Source organism: Lissotriton vulgaris, chromosome 2_1 (genome assembly GCF_964263255.1).
Source record: "Lissotriton vulgaris chromosome 2_1, aLisVul1.2, whole genome shotgun sequence".
Classification (NCBI taxonomy): domain Eukaryota; kingdom Metazoa; phylum Chordata; class Amphibia; order Caudata; family Salamandridae; genus Lissotriton; species Lissotriton vulgaris.
The window spans coordinates 176,936,403-176,956,243 of record NC_141687.1 but is presented as its reverse complement, the minus strand read 5'-3'; the positions used below and the strand labels follow the sequence as shown (position 1 = coordinate 176,956,243).

General features: G+C 46.3%; 1 protein-coding gene across 1 annotated transcript in view; it reads right to left on the bottom strand.

Moving 5' to 3' along the window:
* The window catches only part of LIMK1 (LIM domain kinase 1), a 273,836-nt gene extending 260,249 nt beyond the window's left edge, over positions 1–13,587 (bottom strand). The window contains exon 1 of the mRNA XM_086954687.1: positions 13,408–13,587. Coding sequence (XP_086810813.1) covers positions 13,408–13,465 — 58 coding nt within the window. The 5' untranslated portion in view covers positions 13,466–13,587. The remainder of the gene's footprint in view (positions 1–13,407) is intronic.
* Between the last annotated feature and the right edge of the window lie 6,254 nt (positions 13,588–19,841).

The window sequence follows — 19,841 nt, the reverse complement described above, 5'->3', positions numbered from 1 at the left end:
CCCAGGTACCCTAGCAGTGCCGCCTCTAGGGCCGCGCGCCTGGTGCGCCGCCGCGGGCCTTGGCTTTGGGTCACTGCGTCGTGTTTTCAAGCACCTGGCCTCCAGCAAGAATAAAAATGCCAAGATAACTCCGGTAACTAATGTTCTTCCTGGGGAGAGATCGGAGGTTTGTCTAGTGGAAGTGTTGACTCGTGGTAAGATAGCGCAGTGGGTTAATGTGCCTGCTGCAAAGAACTTGTAACTTGCAGATCACTAAGTGCATATAATGTAAATAGGTCAGTGGGTTTCTTACTGCTTTAGTGTGAGAGATCTTTTGTTACTTGAACAACATCCTAACATAGAACAGTGAGCTATAAACCATCATCAAACAGCTGCATTCCAACTACAAGGTATAGATTAGAGATTAGAGGTTAGGATTATTTCTAACCAGCAAGAGGGTAACCACATATACAGCATTGTAAGCGCGTCTATGCCAGGTGTGGCTAACCCTGCAACAGTATTTGTGAATGTACTCATCATGGGCCCAAACCCCGACGCCTGGAGCGACACCTGGTGGCCCACCGCCCTCGGAAACCCGCCAACCCCCACAGACCACGCACGCAACCTGGGAATCATCCTGGACTCCGAGCTCAAAATGGACCGCCAGATCAACTCTGTCTCATCTTCCTGCTTCCACACCCTCCGCCTCCTTCGTAAGACCTTCAAATGGATCCCCCTCGAACACCGAAAGACAGTCACTCACGCCCTGGTCACCAGCAGACTCGACTACGGCAACGCACTCTACGCCGGAATAAACAAAAACCTCATCCGCAAGCTACAGAACATCCAGAACGCCGCCGCAAGACTGGTCCTCAACCTGCCAAAACACTGCCACATCTCCCAGCACCTGCGCACACTCCACTGGCTCCCCGTCGAGGCGAGAATCACCTTTAAGATGCTCACCCACGCACACAAGGCCCTCCACGGCACCGGACCAGCATACCTGAACAGCCGACTCAAATTCCACGCACCCCAAAGGACCCTACGATCAGCCCAGCTTTCCTACGCCGTGGTCCCCCGCACCAGAAAGACCAGATCGGGAGGCCGCTCCTTCTCCTTCCTCGCGGCCAAAGCATGGAACGCCCTTCCGCTCCACCTCAGACAGACAACATCGCTCCCCATCTTCGCAAGAAACCTCAAAACCTGGCTCTTCGACAGACCCCCTCCTTGATGGAATGGAACCTGCAACACCCCACCCCCCCCCACCCCTAGCGCCTTGAGACCCTTACAGGTGAGTAGTCGCGCTTTAACAAACTCCTGATTGATTGATTGATACAGTATATACAATTTTTTTTAAGGATTAGTTCCCCAGTCTTTTGGTATCCTAATGTTGGAAAAGGGGTTCCTTTGGATATAAATCAATTCTGTTTATTAAATAGAACCCCCAACCATGGTGTTACGTCAAGGGCGTAGCTAGACCTTAGGCTGCCGTGGCGGTCCCTGCGTTTGTCCCCACGCGGCGGCTGCATGTAAGAGTGGGGGGGGGCTGCCTCCAAAACCTGTGTCACCTGGGGCGGAACACCCCCGCCCCCATTGCTAGGCCACAGTGTTATGTTTTAAATTCTGAGTTTGTGCTTGTCCAAACAAGCTCTATTCTATTAAACTATATTGTCGACCAGTATGGATGACATGTGACCTTGTAGCCCTCTGTCTTAAGTAACATTTCCTATACACTGATGTTCATAACTTTGATTGATAGTCTCTGTATAGTGTGTGTGATGTAAAGTGCTCTGACACCCTACACTGGTATGAGTGCAGCTTTAAAACAAATTAAATGCATCTGAGAGAGAGAGAGTGGTTATGGAGACTTGAGGGCACTGTTAAAGGGTGGCAGTTTGGGAATCTGTGGCGGATGGTCATTGGGGCACCAAGAAACAATGTCGCACCAGTGCTAAAGCCGGCCCTGACCCTTCACACAGCTAAAGGCAGCAGGGATTGGGCATGTGGAAGGTTGGATGATAGGGGCGCTGCGGGGTTGGATGCACGGCAGGTTCGGAGCAGAGCCAGGCTCCTTAGTCTACCTCCACTGTACAGGTCCAATGTCATGCCCTGCGGAGGTTGGAGGTTAGAGGCTAAGGATGTTGGATGCAGGCTGTAGTAACGAAACTGGATACATAGGATGTCTTGAGAGGTTTATTTCATAGTTACATGGATGATGAGCCAGCTTTACTCCAACCAGTTTCAACGGATATCATCTCAAGAATGCATCATGTACATTCTAATGTATCTAAGGAGCAACCATGACTGTTCTTAAAGAAACACTACATAATAAATAATCATAGCTAAAATACAGATTACTACATTACCTCCCTTCTCAATATAACAAAAAAACTAACATATAAAAAAATACATGAACATAACAATGTCTTATAACTAGAATTTTACAGATTAAACAATATCAATGTAACAAAGAAAAATAAAACATAACTATACTACATTACCTAAACCTTGCAGATTTAACAATGGTCCTTAAACTTTTCCTGCAAGTTTCAGGTCCATTTCTCATATTAAGATCAACATTGGACTTAACCTTGCTTGATGACACTTGACCAACAGATTGAATTTTAGCTACTTTATTCAAATTCCACCAACAACCACTGTCCACTTGAACTGCATTTCCTACGATTTTAACAACTGTGACAGGTGGACCAAATTTACTTTCACCTTTGTTGACATTAACAGATTTCCTTATTTTGACAGTGTCACCAACCTTCAATGTGGACATTTTAGTTCCCCTCTTAGAATCAAAACAAAGTTTTTGCTTGGTGTGGGTGGCAGATGAGTTTTCTCTTACAAAATACATTAATTTTTGCACATCAGACTCGGTGTTGAGCCACTTGAACATCCACCCTGGACGGAAAGAGGTAATAGCCTTTCTTCCCCTCATCAATTCAAAAGGAGACACTTTCGTTGAGGAATGTGGGGTGGTTCTATAAAACCAAATCATGCTGTTAAGGGATTTTACAACATCTTTGTTACAAGCTTTCGCCCATTTCACACTATCCCCTACAACTCGATTCATCCTCTCAACAAGTCCATTCCCTTGAGGGTGATAAAGCGAACTTTTAATGTGTTTTACACCATGAGTAGACAAAATGGATTCAAAATCTTTACTTATAAATTGCTTACCGTTGTCAGAGACAAGCATCTCCGGAAAACCTTCTCTAGACCAAACTTGCCCTAAAAATTCTATAATAGTTTTTGTGTCAGCTTCTCTAACTAATTTGAATTCAGGCTTTAGATGCATAATCAAGCAGAACAAGAATGAATTTTGAACTCCCACTTAAAGTACCATAAGGTCCCATCACATCTATTCCAACCTTCATCCAGAGACGTTCAGGGCACTCTACTGGAATGAGAGGAGGAAGAGAAGTCTTGAGACACTTATCAGCAGACTTACAAATGTCACAATCCAAAACAAATTCATCAACCTCCGAGTCCATTCCCGGCCACCAGAACGTGTCACGGATGCGTCGCTTGGTAAACGATGCACCCAAATGTCCTTCATGGGCTCTAACAATGATCCCTTTTCTGAATGAATGTGGAGGAATACATTTGTCATTGCGGATTAAAATATCATCCTCCACAGATAACTCATCTTGAATTTTAGAAAATGGTTGAAGAGCAGGAGACAAAACCTTTTCCCTGGGCCATCCACAACAAATGAACTTACAAACATCTTGAAGGACACAATCCTTAGCAAAAGCTAACTTTCACTCTTCCTCAGAACAAAACCTTAACTCAGGAATGTCCACACCCACTACAAAACAATCTTCACAATCCTCATTGATGAGATCTGAAAAAGTGACATCTTCCTCATGGGAGTCTGTACACGGAAACCGAGAGAAAAAATCTGCTCTGCCATTCTTGCCTCCTGAAATGTGTTTGACATCAAATTGATATTGAAGTAATCTACTAACCATTCTCATTATTCTAGGAGTACAACATTTAGCAAGAGCTCCACCTAAGATATTTACTAATGGTTTATGGTCAGTTTGAAGTAAGAAACGTTTTCCCCACACATAGTGACTCTGGTGATCTCAAAACTCTAGAAGCAAACCCAATTGTTCTCTCAACTCCATTCTCAACTTGCGTTAGTGTAGCCCCTAAACCCATTTGACTAGCGTCAACAGTTAAACAACAAGGCAAACTCGGGTCAAAAGGTTTGAGTACTGAACTCTCACTAAAAAGAGTGTTGACCTCTTGGAACGTCAAAACACATTCATTATTCCACTCAAACTTAGTACCCTTCTTTAAGAGATTGCTAATGGGGCGAACAATGGAAGCATAATGTGGAATAAATCTGGAGTAGTACTCACACAATCCCAAAAGAGACTTGACTCCAGTTTTATCTGTGGGAGCAACAGCTTTGGAAATTGCTTCTAGAAGCCTGGGCCTGGGTTTGATATCGTCTTGGGTGACAATATGACCCAAGTACTCAACCTCAGTGCAAAAAAACTTACATTTTTCCAGCTTAAGAACGACACCATGTTCCTGAAATAAACGAAGCACTTTGTGTACAATACGGCCATGTTAAACAATATCTTCTGCAAAAAAGAGCATGTCATCTTGAAAAACCAAAACCCCATCCACTCCTTTGAGGATGTTGTTCATGACCCGTTGAAATACCGACGTGGTAGATGCCAACCCAAAAGGCATTCGTCGATATTGGAACGTACGCAGAGGAGAGATGAAGGCAGTGAGATGATGTGACTCCGGGTGCAACTCAACCTGGTGATAAGCGCTGGCCAGGTCAAGTTTTGTGAAAAACTTAGCACCCTTGGTAGATGCAAAAAGATCATGTATTTTATTTTAGGGAGAGGGTGTGAGTCAACCCAAATCTCCTTATTTAGGGGCATTAAGTCGACACAAACTCTGAGTTTTCCACACCTCTTCCTAGTCACCACTAAAGGAGAAAGCTATAGTGAAGACTCTGTTGGCTCAATAACACCATTATCACAAAGTTGTCTTAGTTCTTTCTCTAAGTCTTCCCTGACACTATAAGGTACACCTCTGAGTTTATGTTTTACAGGCTGTGCTCCATCCTTAACAATAATTCTATGCTTAAAACCTTTAATTTTCCCAAGCCTATAATTAAAAACAGAAGGAAATTCATCTTGAAGGGCCTGGACTTCATCAGAACATCCTACAACAAGAACTTGTTCCTTGGTTCCAGGTTTAAGGATCATACCAAAGAGTCCTTGGTGAAACCATCCTAAAATATTAAGCCCCGTGATAGCAACATAGATTTTCCCTCTTATTCTTCTTCCATTAAAACAGATTTCTTCTTCAAAAAAACCAAGAAGATCAATCTTCAGACCTTCATATGACACCGGAGATCTGTCAGGAGGGAGAAGAGGTTGTGACCCTTCCCATGTTTAATTAAAAGTTTCTCGGTAATCATAGTAATCTTTGCACCGGAATCAACCACTAACTTGACACATTTGGAACCAACAGAAATATCTACTATAGGATCAACGCAATCTTTGGGATCACCTTCTATGACCTCACTAGAAGTAAGATCGTTAACTACAGAAACCACTTCAGAATCAGAAGAAGATTCTGAATCAATCATACAAACAGTGGGTTTCTTGAAGTTTTTCTGACCTTTAAGTTTTAAGCAAATTTTTGCAAAGTGTCCAACCTTTTTGCAATAATTTCAAGTGAAATTTGATGCTGGACAACGCGAACCTTTTGCATGAGGAGAATTTCCACACCTTAGACAATATTGTGTATCAAGCTTTTTAACTGAATTTGACTCTTTGTTAGAATACAACTTGCCATGTTTTTTAGAAGATTTAACATTAGCACCTGAATTGAGGTTAATAGCATTAACAGGTTTCTCTTCCAACTCTTTCAAAGAGACCATAGAGATTTCAACACTCTTAGCTATTTTTATGGTCTCATCCAAAGAAGGGTCACCCATTGTAAGTAATTTTTGTCTAATGTTTTTATCCTTACAGTGACAAACAAATTGGTCTCTGATAAGTTGGTCTGTGAAATTTTCAAACCTGCAGTCCGCTGCTAATCTTCTCAGGACTTATATGTAAGAATCCACATCCTCAACCTCTGATTGCCCTAGCCATAAGAATGGTTCTGTGGCTAACAACTCCAGCTCACAGCAAAGATCAGAGTGGGACACACGGAAAATAGGGCTCAGACCTGGCTAAAGGCCATGGCTACGTCTACCACTGCCGCTTTGTGGTATGCTGGGTAGCGGGAATTGGTTGTATAGAAGTTGGAGAGAGTATGTTATAATAAAAAACTTCTGAAATAACTTTAAGGAGCAGTTATTTTTTATTTTGCACATAATAAACATATTCCAGCTCTCCCTCACCCCCTCCGAAATTGACCAGACACAGCTGGTTACAAAAAACATAACTCAAGCTCCCAGCCAATGCTTAATATATAAATATATTTTTTGATTTTCAAAGACCTTTATTGAGAAGTTCGCACAACAAAGTTACAAGATTACACCATGTCAAATCAACATTCCCCTATATGCAATAAAATATAGTGAAAGGTTACCTCATACACGTATCACTTAAAATCAAAACAGATACAAAAACATCATGGAAGCACTGAAACAGTGGAGAGAATCGCAAACAAAGGCACAATGACTGGAGAGGGGGAGGAGCAGAGGAGCAGAGGGAGCTGAAAGCAGGAAGGAAGCAGCTCATTGACCTGGCCAGTGCTTAATATGAGCAGGTGGTTTCCGGGGCTTGGCCACCACCACTCAATTATTATCAACACCGGCACTTTTGCCATATGGTGGCACTGTCTGTAAAGTTATGAACTGAGTATAACAACAGCTCTTTTAGAATTCAGTATACAATCAAAATGACAAATCCCTGCTGCCCAAGCCATTGTAATAGCTTTGGGTGGCCTGCATTAGTCTGAGTTGTCCTACTTGCAGGGTGTAATGGTTAGTAGGTGTGCTGGTACTATCACTGGCAGCGCTGACAGAGGCAGTGGGTGATGCAGGCTGCAGTGTCCTCCCGAAAAGGGCCTGGCACTTACTTTTTATCAAGTTGATCAGTGGCTCCCACCATGAAAACCGTGCACCCCCAAATGCACAGCTGAGAGCAACCCATTTTGACACTTAAGAAATTATCTTAAAAACAGAAAGCTCCCATCAAAGACATGAGCTGCTTTGCACAGCGCTCCCAGATGTTCGCAATGTTATGTATCTTGTGGCCGTCCGGTGTGGATGAAGGCACCCAGTATATTTCTCGCAACCAAACACCTGGTTGCTCAACTGCCATTGGTACCCACTCAGCAGCCACCAGTCACTGATGCTGAAGAGGGAGCCTCAGCCTTCTGCTGACTATGCTACCTGCCTGCAGCCGCCTCGTCCTCCCACCATGGTGACTGTCTATGCAGCTTCCTGAGCCTCTAAGCGCCCTCCTCCTCATCACTGCTGGTACAGTCCAAGTTTCTCTCAATGCCAGCCAGGAATTATGTCACAGCGGAGGCTGGCAGCCGGCAGGCGCTCTGATGAATTCTGTCCCTGGGCCAGCACTGACCTGCAAGCAAGGTACAAGTGGAGACAGAGCTGTGCCACGGTGCGGGGTCCAGCAGTGGACAGCCCTGGCACCTGCTTCACAGCTGGCATCAGTTGTGCCTAGAAACATGTTCTGAGCATGGTCCTCTGGATCACAAGCAGCACCACAGCAGAAGAGGAGGAGGCAGGAGCCAGTCCCAGGTAAACACCTCATTAAACCTGAATCAACTAGTGTACAGAACAGACCTGGACACATGGGTAGTGCATTGCTCTGATCCTGTCTCTCACACAGACTAGTCACTGAATCCTACACCAGTCCCACACCAGCCATGCATGAAACAAGAATGGTGCTTGCGCTGAGAACTGAATCAGCTGTGCGTGGGGTTGGACACTTCAACATGAATCAACCCTCAAAATCTAAATGCAAACCAAAGCCACTCCCAGCAGGCCAACTAAATCAGAGGTAACTCCACGTTGAGAGAACTGTAAGGCCTGGTGTCGCAAGCATTGAGAACCGAATCTGTCTTACGTGATCGAGTACTTAGAACCCTACCAACAAACATGTGATCCAGGAATAGGGGAACTATCAGGATCTGAGCCCAATACAGAAAAAACGGAAAACGCATTCCTGCAGGGATCTAAAACTAGCATTCAACACCTGGGTCTGGAAACTTCATGGATACCACCAGACCGAAGCGCTGCAGACAGATTGATCTAAGGACCTGCATTCATCAGAAGTGACTAGGAACCAGAATTCCAAATAGGGGATCAGGAACCATGATCTATGCCACCAGGCCCAAGAGCTGTGAGTAGCATTGCAGGGCGGGAGTCCCTGAACCACCATTTCATGCAGGGATATCTGGAGCCACTCTTCCAGACTTGAAGATCTGCAGGCGGTCCTGACGGGGAGTGGTGATCAGGCGTATCACTGGAGGAGGTAGGGCTTCCTCTGCCTCGATGGAAGATGAGCATCATTGCAGGGTGTGCAGTCCTATTGGAACACCCTGTTCCCCAGAAATTATCCTGCCTCAATGCAAATAGTCAGAAACTAGGGAGTGATATTTGAACTGGATCACAACTTCACTCCACAAGTAAATGCAGAAATGAGTGGCACCAATTTCTAGGTATCTGGGTTTTAAGCAATCTGTTCACTTAACAAATAAGCCACAAAGTGCAGGTAACTAAATCCCTATTGATAGCACATCAGGAATACTGTTTTGTTGTGCACACATCCTCGCAAAGAACTAGAGAGTGGGACTTGGCCTCAACTTGAAAAAAACTGGATCACATCAAGCCACCATTGAAAACTTTCCAATCGCAGCCACTGGCTTTAAGTGTCCAGTTCCAGTTCTTACCCACCATGGAGAAGACATTCTGAAACAAGGATCCATACTATTTGCAGAAAAATAACCATACTATGTCCGAAACCAAGACTCTGCGCTGGTCCAAATCTCAGGCATCAAGCAACAAAAGTTCAAATGATAAAAACATGGGGCGGGAGGAGCCATAGGCATGCAAGGGCCAAAGCTGTGAACACCTTCAACCCACTAGGAAGATCCTAAACAAACTATCTTATCTTAAGAAAGTACTATAAACGGAGCCATTGGAGGGTACCCTTCAGCCAGGACACCATCAAACTTGAGACGAAGAACAACACTTCACCATGACACAGTAACAGCCCCCCGCCACTCTCAGACCCCGGGTACTCACCAGTCACTCTGACTGCATCTTTGCCTTTGAGTCTGTACAGCTCTGAGTTGCCTTCCGGCTGCGAGCGCTATACACAAGCCACATTCACACATTCAACAGTTTAAGAAAGCGCTGCACTGAATATGATCGATCGATGTAGAGAATGAGTAAAGATGTCATACCTGGACTATACCTGCAGACTATGGTCAGAGCTCAGCAGTTGTCCTCATCAACCCACTGCAAACCTCTCGCCCACTAACTCCAGAGGCAAGCTACCTGACTCCAGGATCTGAAACAGGCGTGCTTTGGAAACTCACCCCCATACCAACGCCATGTCTTTCTCTGATGCCATGTCTTATTAGACATGGCTGCAGGTGAAGAAAAAAAAGGCACATTCCAGCATGTTTTCACACCACTGTAGAAACCCTCAGATTGTGTGTGAGTGTTAGCCCTTAGGCGATGCTTCATTGCCGGAAGGTATATTTCTCGTAAGGCGTGAATCTCCCTCTGAAGCCTTGCTTGGAAGTTGGATATGAGTGATCGGTGCTTTGTAGGCAAGACAACCCAACATTAACTGAATACAAACATCTGTGAGCAGAAGGGAGTCACGGAACATCAGAAGAGGTGTAAGATATATTTACTAACCCCAATGATGGTGTGAGAAGTCAGATGGAGAGCAGTCTTTAGAGGGAGATGGGAATATTTCAGACATGCACGACTGAGAGAAGCCTCTCTAGAGGACTTAGAAGTACTAGTACTTGGCTGTTTGCGATATTATTTTTGATATGAAGATGGGAGACCATTTGTAACCTAATACAAATCCTAAAGATTTAGCAAATCCACCAATGAAGGCACAACCGATGCCCTTGTTAGAATGGGTTACCATCATTGAACAGCTGGGCATGATGTTCCTGCCACATTGAGCACATAATGTGTTTTATCTGAAGAGTGCTTGGAGAGTAGCTGTCCCACCACCGTACTAGTGACAGGACGGGTACTGGTGAGGACAACACAGGTTAGTCTCATTTTTAATGAAACTAACATTGACAGACAGCTACCGCCTCCGCATTTGCTACAGAAATGGTAAGCCAGACCTAGTGAAGTGCTTGTATGTACCATATCTTCCACAAAGGCACCACCATCTTCCCACAAGCACTCACCTCCGAAGAACACTGACCGTCCACTCATAGACACCCACCTTTCCCCTCACTCCACCAACCTGCCTTAAAGAGACATTATCTCCCTGCCGGACATCCTCATCCCTCCCTTATACACCTTCCTTCTTTGTAAACACCCATTCAACGTGGACATTCCCATCACGCCTCTAAACAGCCACCGTCCTCCCGTAGACACATATTTTCCCCATGACATCTGTATCACTTCCACGTAGACTCACTTTCTTTCTTAAGACACCCACTGTGTACCCTGCACAGCAACCTACCAACCCTAGATATAATTTGTTGTTGAAAGGTGGTTTGTTGACAGGGTAGTGGCGTTCCTACGGGAAATACACCCTATCCTAGTGCTACGAATCTGTGGTGCGGTGCTTGTAAGGTAGAGAGAACCACCCCTCTGCCTGTAATGTGGCCAAGATCACCTAATCAAGACAAAATAATCCCCAGGACACGCTCAATTTCTCTTGTAACGTAAATTGTGTCAACAGTAGTGTCCATTTCCGCACTATTCTTTTTATTATAGATCCATCAATCTCAGCCAACACATGTTTCGTCGCTTGTCGGGCACCAAATCCTGTGACTTCTTCAGGGCTCAGAAATTGTACATAACAAAAAAGTTTTTTTGCTATAGCGCAGTTGCTCAACCGGTTTACATTCACTTCTCCCATGTGGAACGATTCAATTCTATACTGGGGGCTCTTTATTGATGACTGCATAATGTTGCGTACAGGTACGATTGAGAAACTTAATGGGTTCATTGAACATCTGAATATTAACCCATGCAACATAAAATTTACTTCGGAACAGAACTTTTTTGAATTAGGCATGAAGTATTGCATATTCAGGTATTTCTTATATTTTATTTTTCCGCCTTTCTATAGAGAGCATGCAACACATACACAGGCATAGTGTGGATGGCACACTCTATGTAGATACAGATTTATGTGGCAGGGCGCTCCTTCAAGATTTATGCATGGGATAATTGTTAGTGCAAAAACTTAGTTTAGAGATGGGTCCCATGAGGGCAATTATATACTGTTTGTAGTGTAACAGATTGATATACATTATGATATTGTTATTCAAAAATGCTTCAGATGTTTAAGGATCTATTCCTTGGTGATCAAGCATGATAACTTGCTACAGTTGTGCATGGTTTCCCGGATTAATGCCGCATCATTAATTGTGATATCTGACAAGGATTGAGAAGCACACAGAAGTCACGAGGTTGAAGTGAATGTAAACCGGTTAAGCAACCGCGTTATAGCAAAAAAACTTTTTTGTTATATACAATTTCTTAGCCCTGAAGAAGTCGCAGGATTTGGTGCCCGACCAGCGACGAAACACTTGTTGGCTGAGATTGATGGATCTACAATACAATACAAACAATAAGACGGAAACTGACACTACTGTTGACACAATTCATGTTACAAGAGAGATTGAGCATATGCTAGGGATTGTTTTGTCTCAACCCTGAATATACACATCCCTTACTTAAAGACCCATTGACTTCCACTAACGACCAGCATCTACCTTAACCAGCCACCTTAATTCTCTCTGAGGGTCCCCAAAACACTTACCGTCCTCCCCAAGAATTTCAATCTCCTCTTATGTGCACCCTCATCTTTTCTTCAATACACACCTTTCTGTTATACATAACCATCGTCAATACCCTGAGCAGAGACTTTCCTTCCATGGACAAATGTCTTCTAAACCACATGGCTGCTGCGGGGATTTTTGCGCTGTGCTGCAAATTGCTATTTTGGTGCAGTTATGACGAGCTCAGCTCGTCATCAGCACACGACACCCGTGGGTGATGACGAGCTGAGCTCGTCATCAGCAGCGAAAGGGTTAATGATACCCACCATCTTCCCCAGACACCCACCCACCCCTCTACAGAGTCCCACTCTCCTCAAGACATTCACATTCCTTCCCAAGAAACATACCAGCCTCTCCTAAATACCCACACGAATCTTCTAAGGTGTTGAGGGCAGAAAGGTGGGTTTCTCATAATGTCAGCATTAGACCCCACTTTCCTTCATAAGCACCTATCCACCCACTGACTCCCACCCTCCTCCTGAGTCACTAGCCATTCACTCACAGACATCCATCCCCTATTACTCTCCAGCCTCCTACCAAGATCACAAACTTTCCTCCATAAGAGTCATGCTTTCCTCCGCTAGACACTTTACCTTCCTAATCCAGGCAGGGACTGCTTTCTTACCTTCCAGCGTCCCCCAAAGACGCTCACCTTCCTTCTCTTGGTACCCCTTTCCTCCCTAGGGCACCTCGCTTCCTCCCCCAGTCGCGTATTACCATGAGTGCCTACATTCCTCCTCACACACACACTCTGCACCTGAGGGGTATGTGCCTTCTCACCCTCTCAACACCCACATTCCTTCCAGTACACCCACCCTCGGAATGGATAGCACGCCATGCTACCCTCATGACACCATTCTGCCCCCATGACCATCCACCTTGAAGCTCTGGTCCCATGGACACATACGCTACACTCAACTTACACTTCAGGGGCACACGTCCTCCTAATGGGTGAAAGCCTTCCACCTCACATCCTCCCACCTTACCCTCACAGACACCCAACGTTCCGCCAGTGCCACTCACCATCTCTCTATTACCACCCACCTCCTGGTCCTCTGGAGTGATACCTTCCAGTTCACCCACCCACCCCCTGCCTTCCACTCCCCTCCACATTTTACCTCACGGACAAACGTTCTCCTCTTACGGGCCCCCTCCACCTCACAGACGCCCATGTACCCCACTTGTGCAGCCACATTCCCCCCTGCCCCGTTCGCCTTATGCCCATTCAAAGCCCCACGCACACCCCATCCTGCGATGCGCCACCCCAGGGCACACCCTCGTTGCCCTTCGGTGCCCATCTTCCCTCTGCCCCGTATTCCTCGTCTCGCCCACACTTCCTCGTCTCTCTGTTTGACTTTCACCCCCCAGCGGACCCTGGGACCCTCCCCGCAGGCGGACACCCACCTTCCTCCTCGCCCATCAGCTCTTCCCTCCAGGTGCAGCAGAGCAACATCAGCCTCATGCGGCAGCCGGCTGCCCCCGGCCAGGCTGGGCAGGGGATCGGGGGTCCGGCGGCGGGGGTCTCCCTGCTCGGGGTGTCCCTGCCTCCGTGAGTGTGCACGGGGTGTGCTGGGGAGGGAGGGAGGGAGGGGCGAGAGGGCTGGAATCTGCTGAACGGCAGAAAAGGAGAGCAGGATGGCCAACAGACGCAGCATCCCTGGGAAAGAGAGGGGGGAGGAGGAGGGTGCGGGGGACGCCGACCGAGAGGGGGGAGGAGGGATGAGGGCATGAGCTGGGAAGAGATTTATTTATTTATTTATTTATTTATTTATGCATTTTTATATAGCGCGGACTTTACCCGAAGGCGTCAGAGCGCTTCACATTAGGAACAGAAATGAAACATAATGAGAAACATTACAGAAGAGCAGATTACTAAAACATACGTTACTTACATAAGGTAATAGTGACAATTGTGAGCAAACAAAAAACATGAGGTAGTAAAAATTGTGAGCAACCAAAAATACATGAGGTAGTAAAGGTAATAATGACAATTGTGAGCAAACAAAATACTTGAGGTAGTAAAAATTGTGAGCAACCAAAAATACATGAGGTAGTAAAGGTAATAGTGACAATTGTGAGCAAACAAAATACTTGAGGTAGTAAAAATTGTGAACAACCAAAAATACATGAGGTAGTCAAAAGTGCACAAGAGGAAAAGTGACAAGTGGGCAGTTATAAGAGAAAACAGAGTATAATTTGAGGTATAATACTGCAATAAGTGCTAGGCACAAGAACAGGCGTTACGTAGGCAAGGTGGCACTTGTGCAAGTATCAAAGGTAAAAACATGTGAGAGGTAGCAACCGTGTGTTACAAGGGCAAAGTGTTGTGTGCATGTTACAAAAGGGCACCGAACACAAGTACATGGAGAATACTGCAAAAAGGCAGACACTCCCACCACAGGAAAACACTGGGAAGGCACTCCCATGGTCATGGAAAGTAGAAAATATCAGTAGTGGGAAGTCTTCCTCCGAATAGCAAGAGGACGTGAATTACTTTTGGAGGTGTCTCTGGAGGAGGAGAACTTTGAGGTCCCTTTTGAAGGCCTGGGAGGAGGCGGTGGTCCGGAGCTCAGGCGGAAACGAGTTCCAGATTCTCACTGCGTTGCCTGAAAAGGATTGGGCCATTGTTCTTTCCTTCTTGAAAGTGGGAGGTTCAAGCAGTAGATTCTCGGCATTGCGTGAAGGTCTAGAGCCTCCAGAGAGTTTCAGTTTATTCACCAGGTAGCGGGGAGAGGAGGAGTGCAAGGCTTTGTGGGTGATACAAGCGGTCTTGTAGATAGCTCTAGCCTCGAAGGGAAGCCAGCGGAGGGTGGATAACAACGGTGTGATGTGATCGCTTCTTTTGGCCCCATAGATGAAACGAGCTGCTGAATGGAAGACAGACTTAAGTGGGGACAGGTGAGATTTGGGGAGGCCAGTAAGAAGAGAATTGCAGTAGTCTAGTCTGGAGAGGACCAGCGATTGCACCAGGGTTATAAGGTCCTGCTCCGGGAAGAAGCGACGGATTCCCCAAAGAAGGCGCAGTTGGTAGCGAGCAGATTTTGCAATAGAATTGATGTGGGGAGTTAGATTGAGTTTTTTGTCTAGAATGACACCAAGAGATTTTGCGCTGTCGACAATGATGGGTTTGTTGTTTAGTAGATTCATCTGATCCATCCATGATTGAACCGGGGGAGGAGAGAGTGAGGAGGAGAAGAGGAGGAATTCAGTTTTGGAGGGATTCAGAATTAATTGATGAGATGACATCCAGTTTTGAATGGAGTCAAGAGTAGATTTTAGGATGGAGAGATCATGAGTGGAGGCAACCTTGAGGTAGAGTTGAGTGTCATCTGCATAGAGATGATAGTGAATCCCGGATTTGCTTAGGAGGTTTCCCAGTGGTTCTAAGTAGAGATTGAACAGTGTGGGTGCAAGTATAGAGCCTTGGGGAACACCTTGACCCACCGCCACAGGAGACGAAAGACTGTTCGCTATTTTGATCATTTGAGATCTGTCAGAGAGGAAGGATGCAAACCATTTAAGCACAGTGCCCTCCATGCCCATTCTCTGTTGAAGAATATTGAGGAGGGTGTTGTGATTAACAGTGTCGAAGGCTGCGGAGAGGTCAAGGAGAATTAGCAGACAGGACCCCCCTGAGTCGAGTATCCTCAGCGCATCATCAACCACTTGCAGTAGGGCTGTTTCAGTGCTGCAGTTTTGGATGAAGCCGGACTGACAATTGTCAAGAAGATCATTGTCCTTGATATGACGAGAGAGTTGTTTGGCTACACATCTTTCCGTTATCTTTGCAAGAAAGGGAAGGTTAGTGATGGGGCGGTAGTTATTGAGGTCATTCGCATCAGCAGTGGGCTTTTTCAGCAGAGGGGTGACCTGCCCAGTTTTGAAGGGGACAGGAAGGGAGCCTTGCCAGAGGGAGAGGTTGATCAGAGTGGTCCAATAGGAGAGGGAATGGGTATAGAAGTCAAAGGCAATGGCACTGGGGATAGGGTCAAGCGAATGGTTGGAGGGCTTTGTTTCCCGTATGCATTTGAGAAGGGCATCTTCAGATATGGGATCAAAGCTCTGCCAAATGGCTAAGGATTTGCGCTCCTCTGGAGGTGTAGGATGAGCAACCTGATCCACAAGTGATTTCACCTTTCCATCGAAGAAAGTAGCGAAATCCGCTGCTCTCTTTGTAGAATCCTCCACCTTGGAGGTTGGGGGAGAGCAGCTCGGAGTCTTGATGAGATCGAATAGTTTTTTGGGTCTATTTTTGGCGGAATCAAGGAGGGTTTTGAAGTGCGTCGCTTTCTCAAGGAAGATGTGCTTGTGGTATTTGGATCTTGCTGTCCGAAGCAAGGCTAAATTGTCAGTGGAAGGCAATTGCCTCCATTGCTTCTCCAGGAATCTTAGCTGCTTCCTTTCCTCATAAAGGGATTTGTTGAACCAAGGTGCTGAGGGAGTGGGCCTTATCCTTTTGCTTTTGAGTGGAGCGACGTTATTAATTTCAGCTTCAAGAACTGTGAGGCATTGGGAGGTGAGATCGTCAACAGCTATGTTCGGGTCTAGCCTTGGAAGTGAAAGCAAAGCTGATTCACAGAGGGGACCGACATCAATGTTTTTGGCATCACGGAACCAGGAGATGGCCCTCTTGGGTTGGCCAAGAGTTATAGAGTGTGAAAGTTGAAGAGAGAATGGGATGAGGTGGTGGTCAGACCAATCTACATGAATAGGGGTAGTAGTAGAGAGCATGCCTGCTTTAGAAATAACAAGGTCCAGGATTGCGCCCTTAGAGTGGGTTGGTTCAGTGCAGTGTTGGATAAGATCATTTGCCGAGAGGAAGGTGGCCAGTGAATTCGCAGAGGAGTCTTGTGGTGCGCCCCAGTGGAGATTGAAGTCACCCACGATGGTCTGATTGTCACTTTGAGAGTATTGGTCGCTGATGAAGTCTTTGAGATCTTCTATAAACGAAGAGCTACTGCTACAAGGCGGGCGGTAAATGATATGGAATCTGAGCGGTGAACGGTGTTGCAATTGAAGCTCAAGAGAAAGGCATTCAAAGGTGTGGGAGGAGCTGCTAGGAGACGCCTTAAGTTGGAGGGCGTTTCTGAAGATGACTGCAACACCTCCCCCCGTGTTTTCAGTTCTGTCATTCCTAAATATGGAATAACCTGTGGGTAATAGGAGATCAAATATAGAGTGAGAGGTATCTTTGAACCAGGTCTCTGTGAGGAAGAGCATGTCAAGTTTGTGAAGGGTGATGGTGTCGGAGATTTCAAGTTTGTGTTTTACTGCAGATCTGCAGTTGTGAAGCATACAGCGCAGCTCTGTCAAGACTGTTTTGGTGACGGGGGCACTTGGGCTCTGAAGGGTGATCGGGATATTGTACATTTGCGGAGGTGCTCGGGAGGGTTTAGGTGGACGCTTTGTTCTGACAGAGGTGATTGTCGGAATAGTGTAGACAGTGGGGTTGCTAGGGTATGCCTGTTGAAGAAGGGTGGCGTTCAAGGGCTTGTGTGAGTTAACGACGCTTGCAGACGAAGGGTTGAGCTTGGCTGTATTGGGGTGAGGGGGCGAGGTGCATCTCTGGGGAAGTTGCGAGGGGGTAGAGGTGCATGGAGGGGTGGGGATCTTAGAGCATAAAAGTGAAATGGCAGCTGTCAGCTGAGAGATGGAGGTGATCAGAGAGCCTAGCGTATTTTCCAGTGAGAAAGAGGCAGAGCACGGAAGGTTAGGTGGCTCGATTGAAATAAGGGGGGGTGGAATTGGTGGTGGACGGCAGGGAGAGGTGGGAGGACAGGGGGTGTGTTGGGGGGTGGGGTTCACAGGTGGGGAAAGGTGGAGGTTGGGAGCGGGAGTAAATGAATTGGGGGTTAAGGGAGAGTTGTCATTGTTGGTGTTGCAAGAGGGAGAGGAATTAGGGACAAATTTAGAGGGAGAAATGTGCGGAACACGTCGGCAGGGAAGTAGGAGGTGGGAGGCCTGTGTGGCGTCATGGGAGTGTAGGAGGTTTGGGCGGAAAAGAGGTGCATTGGTTGCGGAGGTCCTGTCAGTTAGGAGAGGTAGCAGCGAGGGAACGGTCATCTGGCAGAGTGAGGGGGGTTGAGAGAAAGGGAAGTTGAGGAGGGGAAGTGGTTCTGCTGGGCCCGAGGGAGGGAGAAGGAAGGTGTTCCTAGGAGGGGAAAGGGGGTAGTGCGGCAGTACTGGAGGAGTAGGAGGGAGGAGCGAGATGCAGTGGGAATGTGGCAAACACGGGGTGAATGACGAGGGAATGAAGGGGTGGAGAGGAGGGACGGAAGGAGGGCTAAGGGGAGCATAGAGACAGTTAATTGGGGAAGAGTGGGTGATGGGAAGAAGTATGGGGGAGGAGAATAGATTGGAGTATCGTGATAGTGCAGATGGGACGAGGAGCGTGTTAGCTAGTGGTAAGGCTGAAGTAATGCGGGAGGGGACATACTGTGGGGGGGGAGGAATAGGCGATGAGGTAAGTTGGGGGGGGAAGGGAAAAGGGCCGACCTGCGCTTCTCGAGAGTGCAGCCAATTGGAGTGGGGTGGGGTCGGCGGAGGAGAAAGGGAGTAATGGGTGGAGCTGGAAGGAGAGTCAAGGGGAAACCCGGTTGCAGAGACGGGGAGTAAGGTAGGGAAGAGGTGGTCAAAGAGCGAGAGGCAAGAGTCTTTGCCTTGGATCATGACAGTACCGTTGTTATAGAGTGAGATAGTGAGGTAGCCATTGAAGCACCCAGAGGGGGAAATTTTTAGTTGTTTCCCATAAGGGATAGAGGAGGAGGAGACGACGTTAAGGGAATTGTAAAAACTGTTGGACCAAGAGGGGATGTCGCGAGTGAAGAAGATGAAATCGTTTTTGAGCCTCCCAAGACGACCATTGTAAAATTGATCCACAAAAAGGGAGTCCGGGAAACGTTCAATAGTGTTATGCTTAAGTCGTTTTATTGTAGCTTTAGTCTGGTCGGGAGGATAAATGATTTTGTAGCAATTGGCTCCAGTCTTAACTCGAGAGGTGGCCATGTTGGGAAGCTGAGGCGAAGGAGGGTGGGGGAGAGATGAGAGGGGTGTTGCTGGGAGAGCGGTAGTGAGGAGAAAAAAGAGGGCAAAAAGGGGGCGCATAATCCAAACGGTTATGGTGGAAAAACTGGGTTAATGTGCTGTCAGGCTGTAAAAAGGCCTAAACGATGCAGCTGGCACTACTTGCTGCGCAGCTGTCAAAAGGCCTAAACGGTGCAGCTGGCACTACTTGCTGCGCAGCTGTAAAAGTCCTAAACGGTGCAGCTGGGAATCACAAGTGACATTAGTGACATTAGTGAGCAATCAAAATATATGAGGTTACAAAGTACAAAGTGGCACTAGTGTTCAACCAGCATAACCAAAAACATAAGAGGTAGCTGTTGGTGTAATTCATGAATAGAAAGTGAAATGGGTGCGGCTTACAGGATAGAAAGAGATGGGCGCAGCTTACACAAAGTGTATATAGATATGTGAGGTAGCGATCAGTGCAGTACAGGAATAAAAATTGAGATGGGTGTAGCTTATACTAATGTCTATAAATATGTGAGGTAGCGGTCAATGCAATACATGAATAAGAAAGTGCGATGGGTGCAGCTTATAATACTGTACAGTATACACATAAAAGTATAATATTAAAGATATAACGGACCAAAATACTGGTGCAAACAAAAGGCAGCATTAGTCAAAAAATGACAAAAGTGAGCAGCGAGAAATACATGAGGTAGCAATCGGTGCATTGAATACAAGTATAAGTATAATACTGCAATAAGTGGCAGACACTCGGTAGTTGAGATTAGTCTAAAGAGGCCAGTTCATAGGTATGGTCATATATTGAG